This window comes from Lactuca saligna, chromosome 7 (genome assembly GCF_052625555.1).
Source record: "Lactuca saligna cultivar CGN05327 chromosome 7, ASM5262555v1, whole genome shotgun sequence".
NCBI classification, from domain to species: Eukaryota; Viridiplantae; Streptophyta; class Magnoliopsida; order Asterales; family Asteraceae; genus Lactuca; species Lactuca saligna.
This window is the reverse complement of record NC_136423.1, coordinates 6,235,916-6,261,031: the sequence shown is the minus strand read 5'-3', so window position 1 is coordinate 6,261,031 and position 25,116 is coordinate 6,235,916. Positions and strand designations below refer to the sequence as shown.

The window sequence follows — 25,116 nt, the reverse complement described above, 5'->3', positions numbered from 1 at the left end:
TCAATCAATAGAAACAATTGAATAATTAAATAGAATGTCTATATAAAAATACGGGAAGTCTCAATCCCATGCCAAAACCAATCATATCCAAAATATACCTCAATGTACCAAAAACTGGGGTTCTAGATGTTATAATGAACTTCACAACTAAACAATCTAAACTATTATAACAATCAAGTAACAATAATTGAAATTTATCTATATTTTTTTCTAATCAAACATAATATAACATCACGAATTATAATTTGATAAAAGTACAAAATAATTTTTATAGAACATTGAAACCTTTATTTAAAACCAACTAGCTACGGAATAATGGAAAAAGAAACAAAATCATAACAATTACATAGGAAAGCAAAAAAACATGAGGAACACCAAAAAAACAATATAACCCAATTTTTTCCGCACTATGTTTAAACAATACAAAAAGACGCCTTTAGCTCCTCTACAACTCGACGTATGGGTATCAAACAATCACACCCAGTTTTGGTATAATCTAGCATTCCTTGATTTCAGATGAGCCAAAATGCTGAGAATATAGCATTCAAAAGCTTAAGATTGTTAGTGTATTACTTATCATTGTCTATCTTATGAAAAGCTCATTATGTATTATTTTGTAAAGACCATATGTAAACATTTATATATTCCTTTAATGCGATGAGATGTGCATGGGAAAATAGCTTGTGTGCATGGTATTAGAGCTAACCCTACTTCACCTTTAAGCTGTCGGCCTCCCTCTTTCTTGAATATCCGATTTTATCTTCTTCTCTCGTCTCATTTCATTCTTGATCTTAATCCCTTACTTCTGTGATGACCCGAAGTGAAGTTCCTAAAGCTACACCGATCACTGAAAAGCCTTATGGAATTGCCAATATTCGTGCTTCCATCCCCGTCATTCTTGATCTTGATCGAATGAATTATTACTCATGGAGAGAGCTGTTCGAAACTCGTTGCTATGGATTTGGTGTGGCTTATCATCTCAAAGAACAAACTGATCTTGAACCATCTGACATAGAGGAATGGAAACGGATTGACAACATTATCAAGATGTGGATCTATGGCACACTCTCCCCTTCTAATCTCCAATTTCTTCTAAACGAAAGACAATTGCTTTTGCATTATGGTCGTATCTTGAGACTTTGTTTCGTGCAAATAAAGACTCCAAGGCGATGCAATATGACATGAGCTTCGAAATATTTCAATGGGAACTTCCACTATCACTGAATATTGCACCAAGATTCAAACTCTGGCTGATCTCCTTGAAAACTTGGATGTCGAAGTTCTATAGAAACCCATTGTGATCTACACAATTAATGGTATTTCTTCTAAATTTGACCATGTTGGTAGTTTGATCCGTCATAAAAAACCACTACCCTCGTTTTCCGACACTTGAGCTATGTTACAAGTTGAAGAGCAAAGAATCCAGCTGAATGATCAACGAAATCAAGGTCATCTCCATTCTGACCAATCTTCCTCGCCATACACTCTTTTCATCGGCCCTAGCTCTCAATCGATGTACACTTGTGGCAACAATCAATGTGGACGCGTCAGACGTAGTGGAAGAGGGTTTTGTGGTGGCCGACATGGCGAAAGAGGCGGTCACAATGAGGGACACTCCACCAACAATCAAGTCGGTCAACAAACAGTTGCTTCCGGCGGGTTGGGGTTTCGGCTGGTACCCTCCCTCTGGATCATTGGGCTTATCGAGAATGCCTCAGCAGGATGGTCTGCTATTGCTGCCTTCCTCCCAGATATTTATGACCCAACAGACCCACTGGTCCAATGCTCCTCAACAGACTCTCCAAACTGGACATGCCCACCTTCCGCATCAGGCTTTTGCGACGTCGACACAAACAACCCACTCCCCCTTGGGCTTTGGTCCATCGAGCTCGTATTTGCAGCAATATCAACACACTGCTCTTTCAACATGATGCCTCTGAATGATCCCAGTAACCACAAATGGTATCTAGACAGTGGGGCCACTACTCGCCTTCATGCAGAAGCAGGTATCCTTAAAAACTTTAGCAAACATGCACCATGCTCTTTTTGTGCGTCGGTTTACTAATGAAAATGTAACATCCCAAAAATACGGGCCAAAATTTTCATTTTTAATTAAGCGATTTGAAAAAGTGTTTGTAACAAAATATCACACGATCATAATATTTGATAAAACATGTCTCGTGGCCATAAACCAAAACATAAAACATGAAAATGTCAGAGTACAAAATCCCAGAATGACTCTTGGTGCGGAAATCAAGAGAGCGTGTGTGATGCGTCGCTACCGCGCCAACTCCTTCCCATTAACAGAAGAGGCAACTGAAACAACAACTGAAAACCGTAAGCACGAAGCTTAGTGAGTTCCCCCACTGTACCACATACCATATAATCACATAGCATACATACAGCCAGACAATTCTGGGGTGCCCAACCTACCTGGTACGGCCATTCTGGGGTGCCGACCTACCCGTGTCAAGCCATTCTAGGGTGCTGACTACCCATGTCAAGCCACTTTGGGGTGCTGACTACCCTTCGGTCCTAACAACCGAACCTCAGGGACTATTTCACCCCCTACTACTACTATCACATATAACATAACATAAACATATTACCAGACATATCTGGGGTGCCTGAGCTACCCTTCGGTCCTAACAACCGAACTCGGGGACTGGTCCCCTCCTACTACCTCTATCGCATATAACATAACAAGCCAGCATGCAAACATATCATCACATACTGTTAGACGTATCTGGGGTGTCTGACTACCCTTCGGTCCTAACAACCGAACTCTACTACTATCACATACAACATATCATGCTAGCATATAACATATTAGGTAGTAGCAAACCTAGATGATATCACAAAGACAATCATCTATCATACGTTTCCTACTGGTGGGCCGACATTGTGGCCTTAGACCCATCGCTATTGGAAGGTAACTCACCTCGAAAGTAGCTGCTAAAGTCTGCTTGCTAAGCGCCTGACTGTTGAATCGCAAATCCTCTGGCTATGAATCATAAACATAGGTTAGCCTATCATACACACCCTTAGGTCAGATGACTGACCCACCCCTTGTCCAAGGTCAACTTCCAGTGACTGGACTTGCCGCGTCATGGCACCGACTCGCCAAGTCCTTCTCCCACTAACCCGGTCCTGCACGCCAAGTCCCTCTTCCCACTCACTGAGTCACCCTTAAGTCACTACTTGCGACTATAGAACCGACTCACGATCCGAATCTCCGAGTCCAAGAACAACTCGTCGAGTTCCAGGCAATATTCGTATGACTCACCGAGTTGTTCATCCAACTATCCGAGTCTAAGGCCACCTTCATAGAACTCGCCGAGTTCCTCCTTGGGACTCGCCGAGTCCCTATGACCCATTTCCCATACAGACCAAATCTGAGACATGCAACGCTTCCAAACCATAGGTCCATGTTCCTTGAGCATGCTTATCACGTAAAGTTGCAAACTTTACGTGCATGCATGGCCCTATAAGCTCAAAAAGGCAAAACCAAGCTCTTAATAAGGTCATACACTCAATGGGGACCTCAATCACTTCAACCACAAAAACTTTATACTTCTAATACACCCATAAGGTCCAAATCTAGAGTCCTTTCAGTACATAGAGCATTAACACATGGAGCTTGAGGTTTTAGGGCTTGAAAACCACTAATTTGGGACAAAAAGAGGATCTAATGAACTAGTGATCAAGGTAAGAACTTTTCTACCTGAATGGAAGCTCCTCACAGTGTAGATTCCGGATCTATCTCCCCTCCTTGAACACTTCAACCTCTTCCTTCTTCTCCTAAGCTCCAAGCCTTCTTCACAAATCCAAAAAAACACTCTCAAGAACAATATGGGGGCTAGGGTTTCGCTCTACAGCTCTCTGGAAGTGTTAGGGACAAAGGAGGCCAAGTTATAGCGTTTAAATAGGGTGCAAACACCCGGATTACGGTTTTTGCCCAAACAGGGTCTACTCGCCGAGTCCGGGGTCCGACTCGCTGAGTCCATAGTTCAGTCCCTGTGCCTTATCCCACTCCTACTCAGCGAGTTGGCCCATCAACTCGCCGAGTCCATGGCAAAAATGCATTATTTTAAAATGTAAATAGCAAGGAGTACGTACCGGGAACCATGTGCTACAGAAAACTCTTGTGGTAATGAATTTAATCCTTATGGTTTTTCTGTGAAGGATCTTCAAACCAAGCAAACCCTTTTTCGTTGTACCAACATTGATGATCCATATCTTGTTACTGCACCAACTCCTCAAGCTTTAGTCTCTCTTAGTCCAATCCTTTGGTATCAACATCTCGATCACCTAGGCCGTCAAGTTTTTTTCATATCTTGTCTCTAATCATTTACTTCCATGTAAAAACATTAAAAGTTCCATTGTGTGTCATGCTAGTCAACTTGGAAAGCATACTCAGCTACATTTTCGTTTATCTGATTCTATTTCTTATAAACTATTTGAGTTAATATATTATGATGTTTGGACCTCTTATATTACTAGTATAAGTGGCATTAAATACAATGTTATTTTTCTTGATAACTACTCTCATTTTGTTTGGGTATACCCGTTACGATATAAATTTGACGTGTTTAAGTTTGTCCATTTTCATTCATATGTCTAAACTCAGTTTCATACAAAAGCTTGTCTTTTCAATGTGATAATTTTTTTTTTTGGGGAGGGGGGGGGGATACAACACTAACAATTATCATCAACTTTGTAATGAAAATGACATTCGTACGTCTACGATATCAGAACTAGCATGTAAACGTTTTTGAGTGATAAGGATGATTTGAATATCTATCGTGAATGCAGATCTAATTTCACCTTATTCGGTGTAAACAAGAATCAACCACCAGTGATTGAGCAAATACCTTTTGTAGCAGCAACACCTGAGCCAATGACAATGGTTGTCGTACAAATGATGTATCAAACAATGTTGGATCATCAAATGGTGGAGACTAGGCGGTTGCTTCAACAGAATCGTGAAGAACTGTCAATTCAAGTGGAAGAGCCCAAATTAAATGAAGGGCACTCGGAAGGTGGAAACTTCAGTGGATCTATTGGTCAAGCCAACCCACCGATAGTTAGGCAGAACAACCCGGATAGAAGGAATGATGGAATGGGATGCAAGTATAAGGATTTTCTGACTTGCAAACCATCGACCTTCACTGGAAAGGAGGATCCGATCGGAGTTATGGATTGGATCTCAGAAATGGAGCTAGCCTTCATGACATGTGGTTGCAGAGGCAAGTTGCAAACTACGTTCGTTGTACGCCAGTTGATGGGTGGAGCTGTTCGTTGGTGGAACACTCTAGGGAAGACCCTAAGCCCTAAGGAACCACTGCAATTGACATGGGCAGAGTTCTTGGTGCAGTTCAAGCGCAAGTTCTGCTCGGCCCAAAATCTATTAGAGTTGGAGAACAAGTTTCTGACATTGACAAAGTGCAACATGTCCGTTGATGAATACACAAATGCTTTCACTGACAAGATGAAGTTTGCTTTGCGCATTGTTCTAGATGAGTTGACAAAGGTTGACCGATACACAAAGGGAATCCCATGGGAGTACGCGGTGCTAGTGCGTCAGACAACTCAAATGGACCTTCCGGACCTAACTCTGTGGACCCTCCGGTCCTCACTTTGTGGACCCCCCGGTCGTAACTCTATAAACTCTGAATAACACATAACATAAATCACACAGGCATAATGCAGTAATATCATAGTATTCAAATAAACAAATAAGACCCTTTGGTTACACATAGATACCACTCTAGGTAAAGTATAATGAGAAGACTCACCTTGTAAGCTAGCAAGTAAAAGTCTCGTACTCGGAAACCTCAATCTATCCTCTGACTAACACATAGGATAATTATCTCTAATTAATACTCTAATTATACTCAAATACACCAAAAGTTGTTCTCTCTTTCTCTCCAGCCATGGGAATGGGTAAAAGACAATTTTACCCCTCCCTGGTCTCCATTACTCATTTTGACCAAACCGTAAAGTCAACAGAAGTCAACTCGAGTCAACATTCCAAGTTGACCAAAATCGTTGAGTGTCCACTCGTTTTTCAGCAGTCTCATGAAGGTCCAGCTCATTGAGTTAACCCCTAACTCGTCAAAGTATCGCATGGTCCAGCTCATCGGGACAAACCCTAACCGACTCGTTGAGTTGGCTCATCAACTCGGCGAGTCCATTCAGACTCATCTTGCATTCAGACGATTTCAAGGTAGAAAACCCTCTCATACTCTAGATCTAAGCTCTCAAAGCTTGCTTATCACGTAAAGCCACGAGCTTTACGTTCATGCATGGCACTTAGGGCTTGAAATGCCCAGAACATGCTTATTTTGGGGTTTCTCGTTCAAGGATCTATTATGGCTGAATAAAGTAGGGAACTTTAGACTCTAGGGACCTCACAAGGTCCAGATCTGATGTCCAAATCTATAAAGGTGCTCAATATCTTCAAGGTCCTAAAATAAGATGGAAAAGAAGCCCTAAACTCTAATGACATGAGATCTACCCAAACTAAAGAGAGAGGTACGAACTTTATACCTTAAACAGAAGCTTCTTGATGATTAGCAATAGATCTATCAACTTCTTCTCGTTCCTTGCTTGAAATCATCCTCTTCTCTTCCAAAAATGCACTAAAGTTCTCAATATTAGCTCAACACTTTCTCTAAAGCTCAAGGGGGCGATTAGGGTTTCTCTCAGTGAAGGTAAGCAGATGGGGAGCTGCAAATGAGGCTATAAGTTTCCTTATATAGGCCCCAAATCCGAGGATTTAGGGTTTCATCTCACAACGCGTACTCGACGAGTCGACTCTCGGACTCGTCGAGTAGGTTATTAATCCCACGTGGCCGCACCTGAACCTACTCAACGAGTTATAGCACCAACTCATCGAGTTGCTCAATAATCCTCAAAAATCAATAAGTAAATAATATATCTGGAAATCCAGATGTTACATCGTGGAACTTTATGGCAGATCTTGGTTCGTACTTTATGTCATACGTTCTTAACTTCACAGACCATTTCGCCATTCTTCGTGACATTTATGGTTTTCTCGTAACATTCTTCATTGGATACTTATTTCTTACAACTATAAGGTGTGTTTCAAAAAAATGTCTTAACTTAGTGGAAGTTGTTACCAATGCAAGTATAAGTTTTTCAAGATGAGAGTACCTGATCTCAGGATCCAGGAAACTTTTACTTATGTAGTAAATGGGATGTTGGTTCCCATCGATATCATTAGCTAATGAAGCACTTACCGCGTTTAAGGATACTGAGAGGTAAAGAAGGAATGATTCCCCATCTAGTGGTTTTACCAATATAGGTGCTGAGCTTAAATATTTTTTAAGCTCTTGGAAAGCATCTTCATGTTCTTGGGTCCACAAATCGTTTGTTCTTCTTTAAGATGTTGTAGACAGGCTTGCATCCTTCTAAGGATCTTGAGATGAACCTATTTAGGGTTGCCACTCTTCCTCTTATTCTTTGAATATCCTTTGTCGCGACTAGTGATTTTAGATCAAGGATGACCTTGATTTGTTCCGGGGTTGCTTCGATTCCTCTTTTGATAACCATGTATCCAAGGAACTTACCCGATCTCATCCCAAAGTGACACTTGGAGGGATTCAACTTCATGTTATATTGGTCAAGGATTTCGAAGGCTTCTTCGAGATCCTTGAGGTGATCCTCAGCTTTTTTGGATTTGACTACCATGTTATCGATGCATACTTCCATCGTGTCCCCCAGTTTTTCCGTGAACATCTTATTCACCAACCTTTGGTATGTTGCTCCTACATTTTTAAGACCAAAAGGTATAGTAATGTAACAATAGATACTTATTGGGTTCCATTTGGATCAGTTGGAATCCTATTGATGCGTCTATGAACGTCAGTAGTTCGTTGTTGCGTCTATCATGGAGTCGATGTGTGCTAAAGGAAAATGATCCTTGTGATAGGCGTTTTTTAAGATCTGTATAGTCTACACACACTCTTCATTTATTGTTCTTCTTTTATCCCATGACCACATTAGCTAGCCATCTTGGGAACTTCACCTCCTTTATCATGCCAGTTTTAAGAAGTTTCTCTACTTCTTCTTGTATAACTTGGTTTCTTTCGGGTGCAAATTTTCTTATATTTTGATGTATTGGCCTGAAAGATGGGTCAATGTTAACTTAATGAGTTATTATGTTTTTTTCAATACATGTCATGTTCTCATGTTACCATGAAAATGTTTTGCTTCTGGCCTTGAGGAATTTTATGAGATCCTATTCGATTTTTTCAGGCATTGAGGATCCTATGAGAACTTTGGCTTTAGGGTCCTCATGGTTCAGGGTCACTTCTTTTATGTCATGCTCTTTTTCTTCCAGTACACCTCGTACCCCCTGCCTTAATTCTCATGCTTGTCGTGATATTGTTGAGGGCTTCATATAGGTCTTGTAGCATTCCTTGGATTCATGTGTGTAATGCCCGTATATCCGGGCTAGTCAACTTAGAGGCAATAGGGGTCGAAAACGACTTTTTGAAAAAATATTATTTAGAATAAATAATCTTAACCAAGTTGTAGAATATGTCTCAAGTTGTTCGTACATATAAAGAACGCCGAAATCCGAGTTATAACGAGGAAGTTATGGCTCGTCAAAGTTTTACAGCAAAACCGGCACGACACCGGGAAGCGTAAACAGTAAATTTACAATGGAGCAACTTTTAGCCTTATCAATCTAAACTAAAGTTGTAGTATATGTTAAAACGAGAACATACAAAAAAAAAGAACGCCCAAAGCTGACTTCGTATGAGGAAGTTATGATTTTTCTAAGATTCGACTTAGCAGTGCACGACCCGAAACTCGAATTTTAGTTCGAGTGGTTTTTGGCTTACGTGACCTAAATGAGAGTTGAAGATCTCATTAATAGGAACTCAACGGTAAAAAGACAGACGAAAACGTAGTCCGTATGAAGGAGTTACGAATTCTCCGCGGTCATTTAACAGCCTATACGCCTCTTACTGTTAAATTTGAGATCGGTCGAGAATTAGCTGATGGAGTCTAAATGAAAGTTGTAGATCTTGATTTTACCTACGCGTTGAAAAAAAGAACATTGAAAACGGATCTCGTATGCGAGAGTTATGATATTTCTAAGTTTGAAGGCTGATACGCGATAAGGGGTGACGTGACACCACCAAAATTGGACACGTGGCACCACCAGAAGGCTGCCACATGCCCCAACTCGGCGAGTAGGCACTCCTACTCGGCGATTCCATCAGAAATTCAGCCTATAAATAGAGGTGTCGGGTTCCTCCATTTCCTACACCTTTCCCCACTTCTTTCTCTCTCTAAACTCTCTCTCTCTCTAAGCCTCCCTAACCCCCCAAAACCTAGGGTAACTCCCTAGAACGAGGCGGAAGCCCCGGAGCACCCGATGTCTGCAAGAAAAGAGCCTTTCGGCTCGGGAACGCTGCTCCAGCGAAGCCCGGTTTTGCGAAAAACCCGCTGTAAGTGAGCTACGCCTATGCAATTTTTAATATAGCTTCTAATTAATTAGAGTAACATTATTAGGACCTTAAAATAATTATTTGGGCTATTATTATGAGTTATACTGAGTGTTATTTAATGCTTATATAATAATAATAATAATAATAATAATAATAATAATAATAATAATAATAATAATATCTAGACTATTAATTAGTCGCGGTTAACGTCAGACTAAACCGTAGTCATATTGATACTAGGTTTTGTCGAGGAAAATTGTGTTAAGAGTAACGAAGTGTTGTCCAAGCGCCGAGTCACCATCTTCTTAGGTGAGTGCATAGTTACTTTCATCTTACACATAGATATGAAGCATTTAATATAAATTACGTGCTATATGTGCATATTGTCTGAATACTTGCTGTCTATGTTGGGTGAGAGATTTTTATACATCTTTTAAATGTTTTAAACTGTATACGTATTTTTATATCTATAGAATATGTTGGGTAAAACATGGGTTAATGAAGGATGAGGGGTGAAAGCTGAAATAGAGGAATATTAGTGGTATGGACCTAGTGCCCTATAAGTGAACACTGGCAGCAATGGACCTAATATCCTATAGATGAGCACTGGCAGCTGCGCCACAACCTATAGATGTTGTTGATCTACGATAAACATCCTAGTAGCTGCGCTCTAAGGATAATATCAGCAGTTGCGCCTAATAGAGAACATTATAACCTTGACAGTAGCGTCTAAAGGATAATACCTGCAGAAGCGCCTCATATAGAATGTCACAACTATGCCAATTGCGCCTAAGTGATAGAACTAGCAGCTATGTTTGACAGCTGTGTCATTAACAACGATGGACTTCGTACCTATTCCTTAGGAAAATCCTTAGGAATGAATGAACAAGAAATAACTGATTCTTAGGGTAGATCCTTAAGATTAAAGAAGATAGCGGGGATGGGTAATTGGGTTAACTCTTTGATGATTAAACATAATAATTATATTATTGCGGGTTGAAAACCCTAGGTACTCACCAGGTTTCCCAACCTGACCCACTTAGTTTATTTATATCACAGGTGTTGATATGAAGTCACATTACACTGAGAGATTTAAAAGAGATGTAGATCACTAGTGTAAATAAATGTAAGTTCTGTTTATGCTTATGTTTCTGTATTGACGATGACATCCCAAATGTTTTAAAAGTGAATAAAAATATATTTCTTTAGAGATGATTTGATAACGCGATTATCATGTTTTTTCTGGGAACAAGTTCCGCAACGTTTTTATTAAAAGAGATATTCTGATTTTTATAAATCATAAACAAAATCGGTCTTTTTTGGCCATGAAAAATGGGAATGTCACAATGTGGGTCTCCTATGATCTTCACTGTCCCTTATGGGATGCACTACTAGAAAAATAGCCTTTTACGATGCTAATTGCGCGTTGTAAAAGGCTCAGACGACGCGCAAATGCGCGTCAAGGAAGGCCCTATCATAAAGAGAGACGACGTGCTTTTGCGCGTCGTCTATAGACGACACGCATTTACGACGCACAATGCGTATCAAGGAAGGCCCTGTCATAAAGGAAGACGACACGCATTCGCGTGTTGTAACTTTACGAGACGCGTGTTAATGACACGCAATTCGTATCAAGAAAGCCCCCGTGAAGAAAGGCCATGTCATAAATGAAGACGACACACATTTTTGCATATCATAATTTTAAATGTTTAAAAAAAATATTATTTATAGATTTACTTATTTTCAAATTAAATTTGTATACAAAAAATACAATCCATTGCATAAAATTGAATGTCATACAAACAATCGTTCCATGGAAAGATAAGACAAATCAATAGAAGTTGTAACAAAAATTTACAAACTAATTAGATACAAGAAATATGAAAAACTTGAAATCCTTGAGGTCAATAGTTCTAACAAAAGCTTCACATGAGATACATACAGTTGGACCAGTACGCAAGCAAGGATGTTCCGGAATCGACAATAGCAACACAAGAACACGTACACGATATCTTCTGCTAGAACTCACAACTATAGTTTCAGCCTTGCTCCTCCTTCTTCTTCTTCTGAACTCAACTCGTGCAGCCATTGCTCTACACCTAGTCTGAATAGATACAACAGCTCCTTGTAAATTTTTGTATGATGTTCTTCCTGTACCTCCTTAAATACTTTTAAAGGACATGAAAAAGTTAACTGCCAAGGGAAAAGCCAAGGGCAAGATATTATATGTTCTGGTGGACATAATAACGTAAATAGTAAATAGTAAATACCATTTCAAGATCATTGTCCATATCTTCCTTCTCAAGGATCAATGCTTTATTCATGCTCCAATGCTTCATTCAAGTGCTCAGATCTAAGAATTTTGAGAGCAACTTCCTGACCAACATAAACACCATGATCCCTTGCCAAGAATAAAAAAAGACAGAGAATATTCAGAGTTAAATTAAACAATAATAATAATGGGCATGTATAATAATAATAATAATAATAATAATAATAATAATAATAATAATAATAATAATAATAATAATAATAATATAATGGACTTACAGATCACAACAAGATCCAGAAGCAATTTTTTCTCCTGTTTTGAGTAATCTTATAAACTAGACATGAATCAAAGTCATCTAGAGTCAATAAATACTCCTCATTTTTAGCACCGAAATCACCACTGGACTACTATTCCATCATCTCCTTAACACACTGAAAAAAGCAACAAGTATTAATTAAGCCTTCTGTTGACAAGTCAAATTACATAGCAATTGTATGAATATGGCTTACCTAGAAATGCTTTTGTTGGGGTCCCACCACACCATGCAACCTCTAGGTGGCACATAATTATGTTTCCCTCCACTAGTTCTCTACGCACATCAAGCTTCAAAACTTTTGGGCATTTGGATCCTATGCAAAAAGGTTAAAATTGATATCTAAATGACACAATTAGGAAAGACTATTTAGGGTTAAGGGTTTTTTTTGTTATTTACCTGGGGAGTCTGGTGAAGATAGAGCAATTATAGGGGGATATCTGGCCAGTACACCTAAACTAGAAGAATAAAACAATTGCATAGAGTGAGATTTCATTAAAAGCAATAATTCAGAAAAGAACCACAAATTAGTAATTACCTCAGCTGTAGCATTTGGAATTGGGGTAAAGTTTGAAAGAGGTGTGGATCTAACAAACCATTGATGATGCAAAACTACTATGTAAAATTCATGTTAGGAGACAGTTGATGGAAACTTCGTATATAAAATATAAAAAAACTTGATATTCTTAGATATAATTGTATTTGATTTATTCTACAAACATATATATCAAGTACAATAGAAGCTGATTAGTGTTCTTAGTTTACCATGTGGCATTTCAAGCACATGGTAAACATATATATATATATATATATATATATATATATATATATATATATATATATATAATATCAAGTACAATGATTAATCATGAAAAATAATCACATCCTGATTAATACCTCATTTTCATTTTGTTTTCAGGGACAGGGACACGAACAATATCCAGGTTTTGAGCACTAGCAACCATGTCTTCCTTAATAATGACATCAACAGTATCTGTTTCGCCACCATTTCCTCTCTGTTCTTGTGTTACCTTCATATCTGCATTATTTATATATGAATAAGTCTACATATTTAGATATATAATTATCACTTTTTATTGCTATGTATTAAATAAAATCATATTGTATTAAGCACATAACACAAGGCCAATGAAAGGATATACTAGTCTTAAACCGATATCTGAAAATCCAACATATTATTTTGAACTTTTTTTGATATTAAAGATCAAATTGTTACATTAATTTATTATTATTATGAACTGGTCAATTGGCTACCAAACTTTAGAAACTATGATTTAATTGGTTTTTGAAGGGGATGTTTGGATATGAATTATGGTTTTTTTTTAATTATTATTAGAGAGAAAATAATTAGATTAGGATCTGCTATAATAAATTAATTATTGAAATAACTATAAAATTTATAAAACTGGTAATAACCTTAACAACTGATTATATGATTAGTTAATTATGACCATTCAAGTCAGCAGTAATTAATTACCTTTGAGAGTTGCACAAATATTGTTTTGATGAGATGTATGGTTTTTTTTAATCCTTTTCCAAGCTGAAAGTAATTCAGGTGCTTATATGGCAAACACGGTGATTCAGCACTCAACCTGATATAAGGCCAGACACTGAAGGAAAAAATTATCCATTGAATCTAGCTCTAGATCCAGAGCAACATCATAATCCTTTACCTGTTAGATCACTCATATTGTCAAACTCCTGTTAGATCACTACTAGAAGCAGTATCCCGTAGATAGAGACACTATATGTTTGAGCTCTCAATGGTAATCCCAATTGATAAGTCTTTGATAGCATTTCTATAATAGTAGCTACAAATGATTAGCAAGTTAATATGTAGTTTTTTTTATTTTATTTTTTGTTTACTATGCTATTTGTTGTATACACATCTTCATGTAAATACTTTATATATATATATATATATATATATATATATATATATATATATATATATATATATATATATATATATGTAATTTTAAAATAAGATGTATGTAACATCATGAGTATTATAAAGTTTGAGATTGGAAAGTAAGTAGTCAAGTACCTGAGTCAACTGTGTTGTTTTTCCAGATCCAGTTTCACCTATAACCACCACCACTTGATTCTCCTGTTTTACCTAAAACAAGGGTCACAACAATGTCAACAGATTGTTTTTTTGGCTATAAGTGTTGAAGAAAAAAACATAGCTGTAATAACTCATCTTGAATAGAAAATATGGGGAGATACCGACGTTGTTGTGAAAGTGATTTTGACTTTGCAAAATCACTTACTGCTTCACCCTTTTTCATGTGTTTGCCAAACTTTTCTTCTTCCTTGAAATCGACTTTACCAACAACTATTGTATCAGTATCAATCTGTTCTGTTGTCTTCTCAACTCCAAGAATATCACCAAGCTTTGAGCCAACAAGTTCCCAAAACCGCTGACATGGCTTATTCATACTTTGTTTTTCATGAACTTCTCTAACAAGGTTCGAACCTTTTCTTGAAATAATAGCCATATCAGAAGTTGGATCCTTTAGTGGCATTATCGGTTCTGCTTGCTTGGTAAACACGACTCTCCCATCTGAAAATTGAGGCTTTGTATCTGAAATAAATACATAAATTTTCAACAACATGAAAAAAGTAGACACAAATCCTTAAATGAATAAAAAAAAAGTTGAGAAAATCATACCATGAACAATAAGAACAACTTTGCGTTCATCTTCTTCATCAAACTCTGTTTGCACCTCTGTATCTCTAATAGCTCTAGATCAGAGTTGTACTCCATCTCTAACAACATACTCTCAGTATTCCCCTAATTGGAACAGGAGAAGGGGCAAAATTGTCCCATGGAGAATCAAAGCGACCCATAGGAGTATTGCCACCATAACAAGGAGCATCAGCAGACCAGTGTTCATGCATATCCCGATTGGGCAGCTATGCAGATTTTGTTGATTATTTATTATATATTCACACAAAAATAAAAAGTGTTTTGTTTCTCAAAACTTAGAGTGATTGACCAAAGTTTGACTTTTTTATCTAGGCTTATTATGGGCATAGCATGGACATGAACATGAACATGAATAGAAAACAATTTGATTAACGATAGTAAGATACATAGATTTTGAAGAAAAAAAAAGTTTTATGTTAATTACTAACCTGTCCCGAATCAAAAGAAGGATCGAAATGTTAGTTACTGACTCAAAGTTGTCTACGTGTCCATGTTTCAAGTTTAAGACTTAGTATTCCTCGTTTTATGGTCAAGACTTAGTCTAATCTTAATAACTACCCTTAATGGGTGGATTCCTGTTTTCTAGTAACTGTTTTAGCTTTGTTATTTCTTTCAAGTAAGCTAGGATTTCCCTTTGTACATATCCAGTTTATAATACAGAAAAGAGAGTTCTTATCAAGTATATGTGTTCTAAATTCTAACATTGTGGTATCAGAGCCAACGATTCCTTGTGGTTCTGAAAATGGCAACCAACAGGAATACACTAAGCACTACACAACCTTTGATTCCATTGACCAAAGGAGAAGGCTATGAATACTAAGATCACAAGATCTGTGGGAACTAGTTGAGCATGGACTTCCCGCAGAGAATGAAGAAGAAAACTTACGAGAAAATAAAGGAAAAGATGGTTATTATCCAACAGGTAAACGAAATGCCTTTTCTCAACTTGATGATTCAATGAAAATGACTCTGTAACTTAGAAATGGAAAAACATTACATGGAGAAGGAAAAGGTACAGTAAGAATCCAGTTTGAGAATGATAAGGCTAGATGCCTTCATGATGTTCAATACATTCCTACGTTGGATCATAGTCGCTTGAGAGTTGGTATGCCAAAGCAACTCAAGTCAAACCCTGTGGCTTTTCGGATAGTGATTGGGTAGGTTATAATGATGATAGAAGAAGCGTCTCAGCAAGTGTGTTCACTTTGGGAACAGGAGCTGTTACATGGAGCTCAAAGAAACAAGAGTGCACTGCACTTTCAAGTACCAAAGCTGAATATGTTTCCTTGACTGTAGCTGCATGTCAAGCAATGTGAATGAGAAGGGTTTTAAGGAACTTCAACAAGAACAAGCTGAAGAAACTGTTATTTATGGAGATAACAAATCTACAATTCTTTTAACAAAAAATCCCACTCTGCATAGTCGCACAAAGCATGTGGACACCAGGTTTCATTTCATTCGCAAACTAGTTAGCTAGTTAGCAATGGAGTGATCCCTTTGTACGTATGCAGTTCATAATACAGAAAATAGAGTTCTTCTCAAGTATATGTGTTGTAAATTCTAACACGAAATATAGATATCTTTCAAAAGGATCAAATCCAACAAAATGCAATTCATGTTAAGGTCAAAAATCATTTAGAAAAAAGAAGAATTGGATTTAAGAAATAGGAAGTAATTACACTGTACATGACTTCGACCCCATAATCTAGACGTGTTTGATCATTGAACATTAATGCATCAAGTTGGTAATGAACAAATTCTTCTCACAAAACTACATTGTGAATAAGAAGAGGGTACAAATGCCTCTCTTTTCGTTCCTATAAGTGACAATAGAATGAGTATTTGGAAGAAACAGAAAATAGGATGAATGATATAAACTTGTGAAAAATAAGTACAGAAAGTCAAAGGAAAAGTCAATAAAGTTTCAGTCAAAGGTACTTACGTGCAAATCGCTAATGAAGATTAGTTAGTCGCAAATCGCAAATAAACGATGGTATACATGTCGAACCCTATAATGGTCTGAGTAATTGATCATGTCGAACCCTCAATCAAACAAATTAACGTATCATTAAGAAAGACATGGTAATTGAAGATGGAGGAAAAACATCAAATTTCCCAAAATTCCATAGTTGAACAACAAATCGGTTTAGAAAAAAATAAGGGAATGACAAAATAACTGTTACCTAAAGTCGAATTTGTAACACCCAAAGTTTCAAAGGCCCAGAAAGGAAAGAAAATCCCTAATTTAAGGGCCGACTCGGCGAGTCCAAGGAGGGACTCGGCGAGTCCGAGCGGGATCCGGGTCGAGGCGTAACCGACCGACTCGGCGAGTCGGTCAAGGTGACTCGACGAGTCTGGTCTGTGCGTGGAAAACCCTAAATTCGGGACTTGGGGGCCTATATAAATGTCTTAATCTTCTTCCTAGGGTTCCTTACTGCCTCTTTAGCCCTGGATATCAAACCCTAGCCGTCATATCACCTAGTTAAGCCTTGGAAGGTGCATTAAAGCTTGGAAAAGGAAGAAGGAACTTGGAGGAGCAAGAAGGAGCTATAGATCTGGGATTGTGAGTTCATTCTGAGCACTTGGAGGTAATAAACTAGTTCCTGGACCCTTTTTGCACCTAGATCTATGTGTGGTTGTTGGGGCTCTTTTGCCATAATGATATTATTTTGGGTTAGAAGCCGGATCTGGAGTTGCTACTTCAGATCCAAGTGTTTTAGGGCCTCGTGAAGCATAAAGTATCAGCCATTAAGTCGATTTTGAAGCCCCTTGGCCTTACACCGTAGTTTATGGCGTATTTTGCCTAGATCTCCTTCTCTACACGTAAAGTTTGCAACTTTACGTGTGGAATAGGCTTGGGAAGGGTGGATCTATAGTTTGGAGTCCATGCATGACTCAAAAATCCTCTGCATGTAAGGAGATCTGAAGGGACTCGACGAGTCCTTTGAGTAGACTCGGCGAGTAGCATGAAGTTGTTGAGAAACTTGACGAGTGGGATGAACGACTCGTCGAGTCGTATGAAGATTGCCTTGGACTCGGCGAGTCTTTTCTTGGACTCGGCGAGTCAGGTCGCGAAACCCCCCCAAACCCTTTGAGTTGTAACTCAAATCAGTGAGTCGGGTGGAGACTCAGTGAGTTGGTCGGGTCTGGACTCAGAAATCGGTAGACTCGGCGAGTCATGGACTGACTCGGCGAGTCAGTAGGGTGACTCAGCGAGTAGGGTTGACCTGGAAGGTCGACCTTGACCAGGACTTTGACTTTGGACCAGGGAGGACTTGGTTGTCTTTCGTGGGTCAGTTAGACTCAGTGTTGCATTGATATTGGTAGTTCGGGGAGCAAGAGGAGCAGGAGTTCTGTGTGTTGTCAGGCAGCAACTAGTGAGAGCATCAGCAAGTTCAGCCAGTGCAGGTGAGTTTCCCTTTGTGTGAATGGGTCTAAGGCCACAATGCCGGCCCATGTAGTTATGAGTAGAAGACCCGGGGGTTAGCCCTAGGCACAGTATGCTAGTATTGTTTGCAGGATGAGGTCCAGTAATAGCTGGCGGGTGCCCAAGGAATTGTTTATATATGATAGTTTATACTTGTTGTCTGTGTGATACGTGTATGTGCCTGGTAGGGAGGTGAGTGTGGGCGAGGTCCCGTATCTCACCAATAGCAGATTGTGGATGGGGTTCCATATCTCACTAGTAGCAGATTAGGGGCGAGGCCCGAACTAGAACATGAGTGAGAGTGGGCTAGGCCCGTACCTCACTACCATTAGGTGCATGGACGGGGTTCCATGACTCATCAGTAGCAGGACATGGGCGAGGCCTTAGGACAGAACTAGTTGCATGTGTCAGTTATGTGTTGTGAAATGTGTATGTGTTATTATTTGTTGACGGGCGAGGCCCTGTGATAGGCGAGGCCTAAGTGAAACAGATCTGTATCCGAGCGGGGCTCGAAGCCAGGCGGGGCTTGGAGCGGCGGGGCCGTTGTAGCGGGCGAGGCCCGAGGTAGGGGGCGTGGCCCAGTATGTGCAGTATATGGTTATGCATGGTATGTGGTAGGGTGGGGAACTCACTAAGCTTCGTGCTTACGGTTTTCAGTTTTGGTTTCAGGTACTTCCGGTAGCGGAGGAAAGAGCTCGGGGTGATCGCATGGCACACACCATAGATTAGACAGCCTGGGAATGTTTACTCTGATAACGAACATGTGTTTTGAAAACTTATACTCATATTATGTTTTGGAATGATGACTTTACTTTAAGTAATGATTTATTAAAGAAATTTTTGGTCTTAAATTTTGGGTCGTTACAAGTTGGTATCAGAGCCTTGGTTTGAGGGATAAGGTGGGTTGCACCTGATCCTACATCGGCTTGGAAGGAGAACAAAACATCTCCTTATAAGGGGTGTGGATACCTTCCTTGTCACAACGCGTTTTAAAGCCGTGAGGGCAGCAGATCCCATAAGAACTCTGCAGTTAAGCGTGCTCGGGCGGGAGTAGTACCGGGATGGGTGACCCCCCGGGAAGTCCTCGTGCCGAGTGGCCCAAAGCGGACAATATTGTGATACGTGCCAGAGGGGGGTGTTACAAATGGTATCAGAGCTAGGGCACGAGTCGATGTGTTCGATAGGGACGTCGAACCCTATAATGGGGGGTGAAGGTGGGTTGCACCTGATCCTACATCGGCTTGGAAGGAGAACAAAACATCTCCTTATAAGGGGTGTGGATACCTTCCTTGTCACAACGCGTTTTAAAGCCGTGAGGGCAGCAGATCCCATAAGAACTCTGCAGTTAAGCATGCTCGGGCGGGAGTAGTACCAGGATGGGTGACCCCCTGGGAAGTCCTCGTGCCGAGTGGCCCAAAGCGGACAATATTGTGATACGTGCCAGAGGGGGGGTGTTACAGAATTTCAAATTTCTCTTTCTTTTTCTCCCACTCTATTGTTCGTGTTTTTCTTGCTGTCAGCTATCTGCATCTGCTGATTCTTGGTGACCGGCAAAGGATGTGACATCGAGGGTGGATGGCCGGTTGGTTTTGATCGGAGTTGACAGAGAACAGCGGGTACATACCTGAAACTGAAACCAATTGAGTAGCATCAAGGCGAGTATGAAACCGAGAAGGAGAAATTAGGTAAGAAATCTTCACATAGACAAGAACAGAAAAACCTTACACTGGGTAATCGATGTAGAATTAGGGTTTTATCAACATCCGAGAAGATTACAATAACTACATTCTATAAATCAAGCAGAAATTGGGGGCTTATAAGGAAAAAGAAACTCCTCAATTGAGTTGTAACACTCGAGTAGCTGTGAAACCTTTTAATCCGAACAAAATTACGTTAATTACACAATTGTCTCTCAGGTGGGTGTTTAAAACCATTAGGCAAGATATCGTCGGCCCCCTTTCGGCGACTGTACAGCCCATTAATAGCAGAACTAAATAAAATCAACAAAAATTATAGGATTGGTGATGATATTAGGGTTTTTTTGGGTATTAGAGTGATATATATATATATATATATAGAGAGAGAGAGCGAGGGAGAGAGAGATAGAGATAGATAGAGAGAGAGATAGAAAAGAAAGATGGAAATAAGGAAGAGGATAACAATGGAGGCCTTTCAAACTTTTGGCATTTTCGTTTCCCCCAACTGCAAAAGAAGATAGTGTGCCTTTCAATAAAAAAAATATAAAGCGACATTCCTAGACGACACCTATTTTTAAATTAGTGCCCTCCGTGTTTTTAATTTTTTTGTTGGACAATAATGTTAGGGCACACACAAAAGCGTATCATCTATCCTTCAAATTTTAGAAGAGATGACATTATTTTTAGGGCACATGATTTTGGGTATCGTAAATGTCACACCCCCGAACCAGACGGCGGAAACGTCCGAGGGCTGTCGTGACTTAATTGAATACCATAACACTGAATATATATGGAACATAACAACATTCGTCACCATGCATTAATATAATACAACCGATAAAGTTTACATGAAGTACATTGTTTAAACATTACATTCTTAAAAATAAATTGTTCGACTAGTTAATAAGTAAACTGCAAGCCATCACTGAGTACATTTTTCCTTTGAATCACTGGTTACCTGAGAATACAAGTATTTTGAAAAACGTCCACATGTGAAATGTTGGTGAGTTCATAAGCGGTATTTGAAAAGCAATGTTTTGTATCATTTTGAAAACCACCAGAAAATCCGATATTTTCTGAAAAGAGCTTTTGAAAACGTTTGTGAAGATCCATAGGTATGCTTGTTTGTTTCTATAGTTGTAAGAAAAATGTTCATCAAAATTGTGTACATTTTGAAAAACGTGTGTATTGAAAAACCCTAGGAAAACCCGATGTTTTCCTAATTCTTTGAATTCCATGAAGTTAAAGATAAAACCGTTGCAACGCGTGAAGTCATTAATCCCAGGCGATATCGGATTATTTTTGCGCATGATTAATTGCTATAAACAAGCGTTACACAAACGACCCATTTATAACTATACTAACGATCCCGTAATCCCACATCCGAAGAGAAAGAGGACACGAAGACCCCGATGACTCCATTAACCGGTTGGGGATAAAAAAAAGGTACGAGGGGCCCTTGACATGCCTCGCATAAAATACCGACTTTACTAGCAATACCATAGGACCCTTGGGGACCAATAGTATAAATGTCATTGAAAGTCCTTTTACACTGTGTTAGATCATGTAAGACCCAACAACTCGTAAGGTAGAAGTCTTCGGGCCTTAAGATCAGGTCATTGGGCTAGCCAGGCCCAACAAACAAGATTTTACACTTTGGGGCCCAAAGATGGTGCGTAAACGTCTGTGCACTCTCACGTGTGTATTGAATTACCAAATGTTTTCGTGTATGAGTCGAGTTATTGTTGTGTTAGTAGTTTCGAATTATTATTGATTCGAGACCAAATCAATTCGTTTAACAACGATTTTTGGTATTGTTGTGTATTGTGTCGGTAGTCGCGGTGCCAATATTTGATCAAGTTGCGTGTATTGAATTAGCCTTGAAAGTTTTCTGTTTTCAGCCCCTCATTGTTTGTAAAATTTACTTTTTCGACCCTCTAATTAAATAACTTTCCGGTTTGGTCCTTAAATCATTTTTCTTGACATTTTAACACCAAAAATTATTGAAATTAATATTTTTCAGCATATTTTTCATTGAAAACAGTTTAAGTTCCTGAAATTGCAGGTTTCTCGGTTATAACCCCTCTTTTTCATAGTTTTTACAATTTTGGCCCCAATTGGAAAATTTTTGCAACTTTGGTCCTTTTTAAATTTGAAAAGCATTTTAAACCTTTGAAAAGTACTTGTAACACTAGTAGTCCACTGTTTTACAAAAAAAAACACAGTTTTGGCCCTCCAAAACAGAAAATTTCGCATAATGGGCCCTATTGGGCCGAAATTGTCATTTTTAGCCCATTAAGCTTGAAATTTATATTTTTAATCCTCCAAATGAGTATATTTCCAGAAAATATTTTATTGAAACTATTTTGACACTCCTCATCCATCAGAATTCGTGATATGTCATTTTGGGCCCTTTAACCTTATATTTTTAACATTTTATGTCCAAAAATTGAGTTTTTAGCCCAAAGAAGATGTTATTAAGCCATTTAGCTATTTTTCTTGGAACACTTTGTATGTAGAATTATATTTGATGCTAGTATCATTTAACATAAAGTATATCTCGATTTTTAGAGGTTTATGGCTAGATCCAACATCATAAACACACAAAATCACACATATAAGCATAGAAATCATACAAGGCATACAAAACACATATAGATCTACACTTTCACTTGTATTCCCCCCCCCCCCCCCCAAAACTCATAAAAAAAGAAAATAGGGGGGGTATGAAGCTCACCTTAGGGTGTGATTTTGGTTTTTGAAGAAAAGATGGGAGAAAACTTGGTGCTTTTTGGCCTTAGCACCCTTTTCTTGAAGATCTCGAGTTTGATGTGCTTCTAGGATGTAAGATCACGGGTTTTGCATGGATTAGGAAAAGATTTTGATAACAAAAAGAATCTAAGTCATAGATCTAAGCATAATCTTACCTTAGATGAAGAATTTGTGGAAATATCCTCTTAAAAGCTTCCTAAATTTCGAGATTTTGGAGTGGAGAGGGAGGAAGTGTTCTTGAGCGTTCTTGAGAGAGTTGGAGAGATATTTGTGTATGTGTGTATGTGTTTCGGCCAAGAGTGAGGGAGGGAAAAGAAGAGAAGTGATCCTTGATGAGATAGGTGCTTGGAAGTATGAGTTCCATGCATGGATATCCAATGAATAAAAATGAGGTGGCAATCCAAAGTCAACTCCTCCTTTATCCTTGGGCTTGGGCCGAAAATAGAGAGGGAAGGAAAGATTTTTGGGCTTTTTTCCTCTAGGCCCAATATTAGAGTTAGTTTGGGTGATCATTGGCCCTTTAAAATAAAATTGTGATTTTTATTTTTTCATCAAGCTAGATTAGGTTAATTATGGATCAAGGCTTTTAATTCATTTCATTCTAGGCCCACAATGGCCCAAAATGTTAAAATAACTGATTGTGGGTCCAATTAGAGCCCAATTAGGGTTCTAAGCCCATGATAGTCAAATTGGAAGCTTATTGGTCCATTTGGGCCCAATAAGGAAGTCCTAGTCCAAAGTGGACCTAAACAAGAACTTCTAGGGTTTCCAATTGTTTGATGACTATTTGTAGTACTTGTATGATGTATTTGAATGAGGTTTTTGATTCACATTAACTTGCGTGTATAGATTACATGACACAAAATTTCCAGTGGTGACATCATCCCCCCGTTAGAGGGAATTTCGTCCCGAAATTCTGTTTGAAAGCTAGATTTGAGAATGCTAGAATAGGTGAGGGTACTTTCGCTTCATTTGGTCTTCGCGTTCCCACGTGAATTCTGGCCCACGCTTTGCGTTCCACCGTACTTTCACGATCGGGATGCGACTTTGCTTAGTACGCTTCACCTCTCTGTCCATGATTTCGATTGGTTCCTCAACGAACAGGAGATTCTCATTGATTTCGATTTCGTCAAGAGGAATGACAAGGGTTTCATCTGATAGGCACTTCTTCAGATTAGAGACATGAAACATGGGATGTACACCGTTTAGCTCTGCGGGTAGTTGCAGTCTGTAGGCTACCGGACCTATTCGGGCGACGATTTCGAAAGGTCCAATGTATCGTGGGTTCAGTTTTCCCCGTTTTCCAAAACGGATAACTCCTTTCCAGGGTGAGACTTTCAACAATACTCGATCGCCGACCTGAAATTCTAAGGGCTTTCGCCGTTTGTCGGCGTAGCTCTTTTGTCGGTCACGCGATGCTTGCAATCGAGCTCTGATTTGAACGATCTTTTCTGTGGTTTCGTGAATGATCTCCGGTCCCGTTAGTGCCCTGTCCGACGTATGTGCTCTTGCTAGTTGGGTGTCACCTACTTCCGCCCAACATAACGGTGATCTACATTTACACCCGTACAGTGCTTCGAAAGGAGCCACCTTGATGCTCGAATGATAACTATTGTTATATGAAAACTCGATCAAAGGTAGGTGGGTATCCCAGGACTTCCCAAAGTCTACCACACATGCACGAAGCATGTCTTCAAGCGTTTGAATGGTTCGCTCACTTTGACCGTCCGTTTGTGGGTGATACGCGGTGCTCATGTCGAGATGAGTTCCCATTGCCTTGTGGAGAGATTGCCAAAAGCGCGAAGTGAATCTACTGTCCCTATCTGAGATAATAGACACTGGTACTCTGTGGAGTCTCACGATCTCCCGAATGTACAAACGTGTCAGTCTTTCCATCTTGTAGGTTTCTTTTATAGGCGGGAAATGGGCAGACTTTGTCAGTCGGTCGACTATTACCCATATGGTGTCCAGTCCGTCCGACGTCTTGGGTAGCTTGGTCACGAAATCCATAGAAATCCCCTCCCATTTCCACTCAGGGATTGCCGGTTGCTGTAACAATCCTGAGGGTTTCTGGTATTCCACCTTTACTTTGGCGCACGTAAGGCACTTACTAACGTAGGTCGCGATTTCCGCCTTCATGTTAGGCCACCAATAGTGTTGTTTAATATCCAAATACATCTTTTCGGAACCGGGATGAATGGAGTATCGTGTCTTGTGGGATTCCTTCATAATGGCCTCCCTAAATCCTCCGATTTTTGGGACCCAAATACGGTTCATGAAGTAGTATACCCCATTCTCCCTTGTTTCTAGGTTCTTCTCCATCCCGCGCAATGCCTCGCTAGCTCTATTTTCCGTTTTTATAGCCTCTGACTGGACTGATGCAATTTGAGTGGCCAGATGAGATTGAATGGTT

At 39.3% G+C, this 25,116-nt stretch overlaps 1 protein-coding gene and 1 pseudogene across 2 annotated transcripts in view; both read left to right on the top strand.

The window, feature by feature from the left end:
* Positions 1-13,146, top strand: part of LOC145004236 (receptor-like serine/threonine-protein kinase At2g45590) — a 36,981-nt gene extending 23,835 nt beyond the window's left edge. The window contains exon 2 of one of the 2 annotated variants that reach the window (XM_078963124.1): positions 12,993-13,146. In XM_078963124.1, coding sequence (XP_078819250.1) covers positions 12,993-13,131 — 139 coding nt within the window. In that variant the 3' untranslated portion in view covers positions 13,132-13,146. The remainder of the gene's footprint in view (positions 1-12,992) is intronic. The other variant, XM_078963127.1, reaches the window with a different exon arrangement.
* Positions 13,147-19,529: 6,383 nt separating this feature from the next.
* LOC145007636 (5S ribosomal RNA) lies at positions 19,530-19,647 on the top strand (annotated as a pseudogene).
* Positions 19,648-25,116: the final 5,469 nt, after the last annotated feature.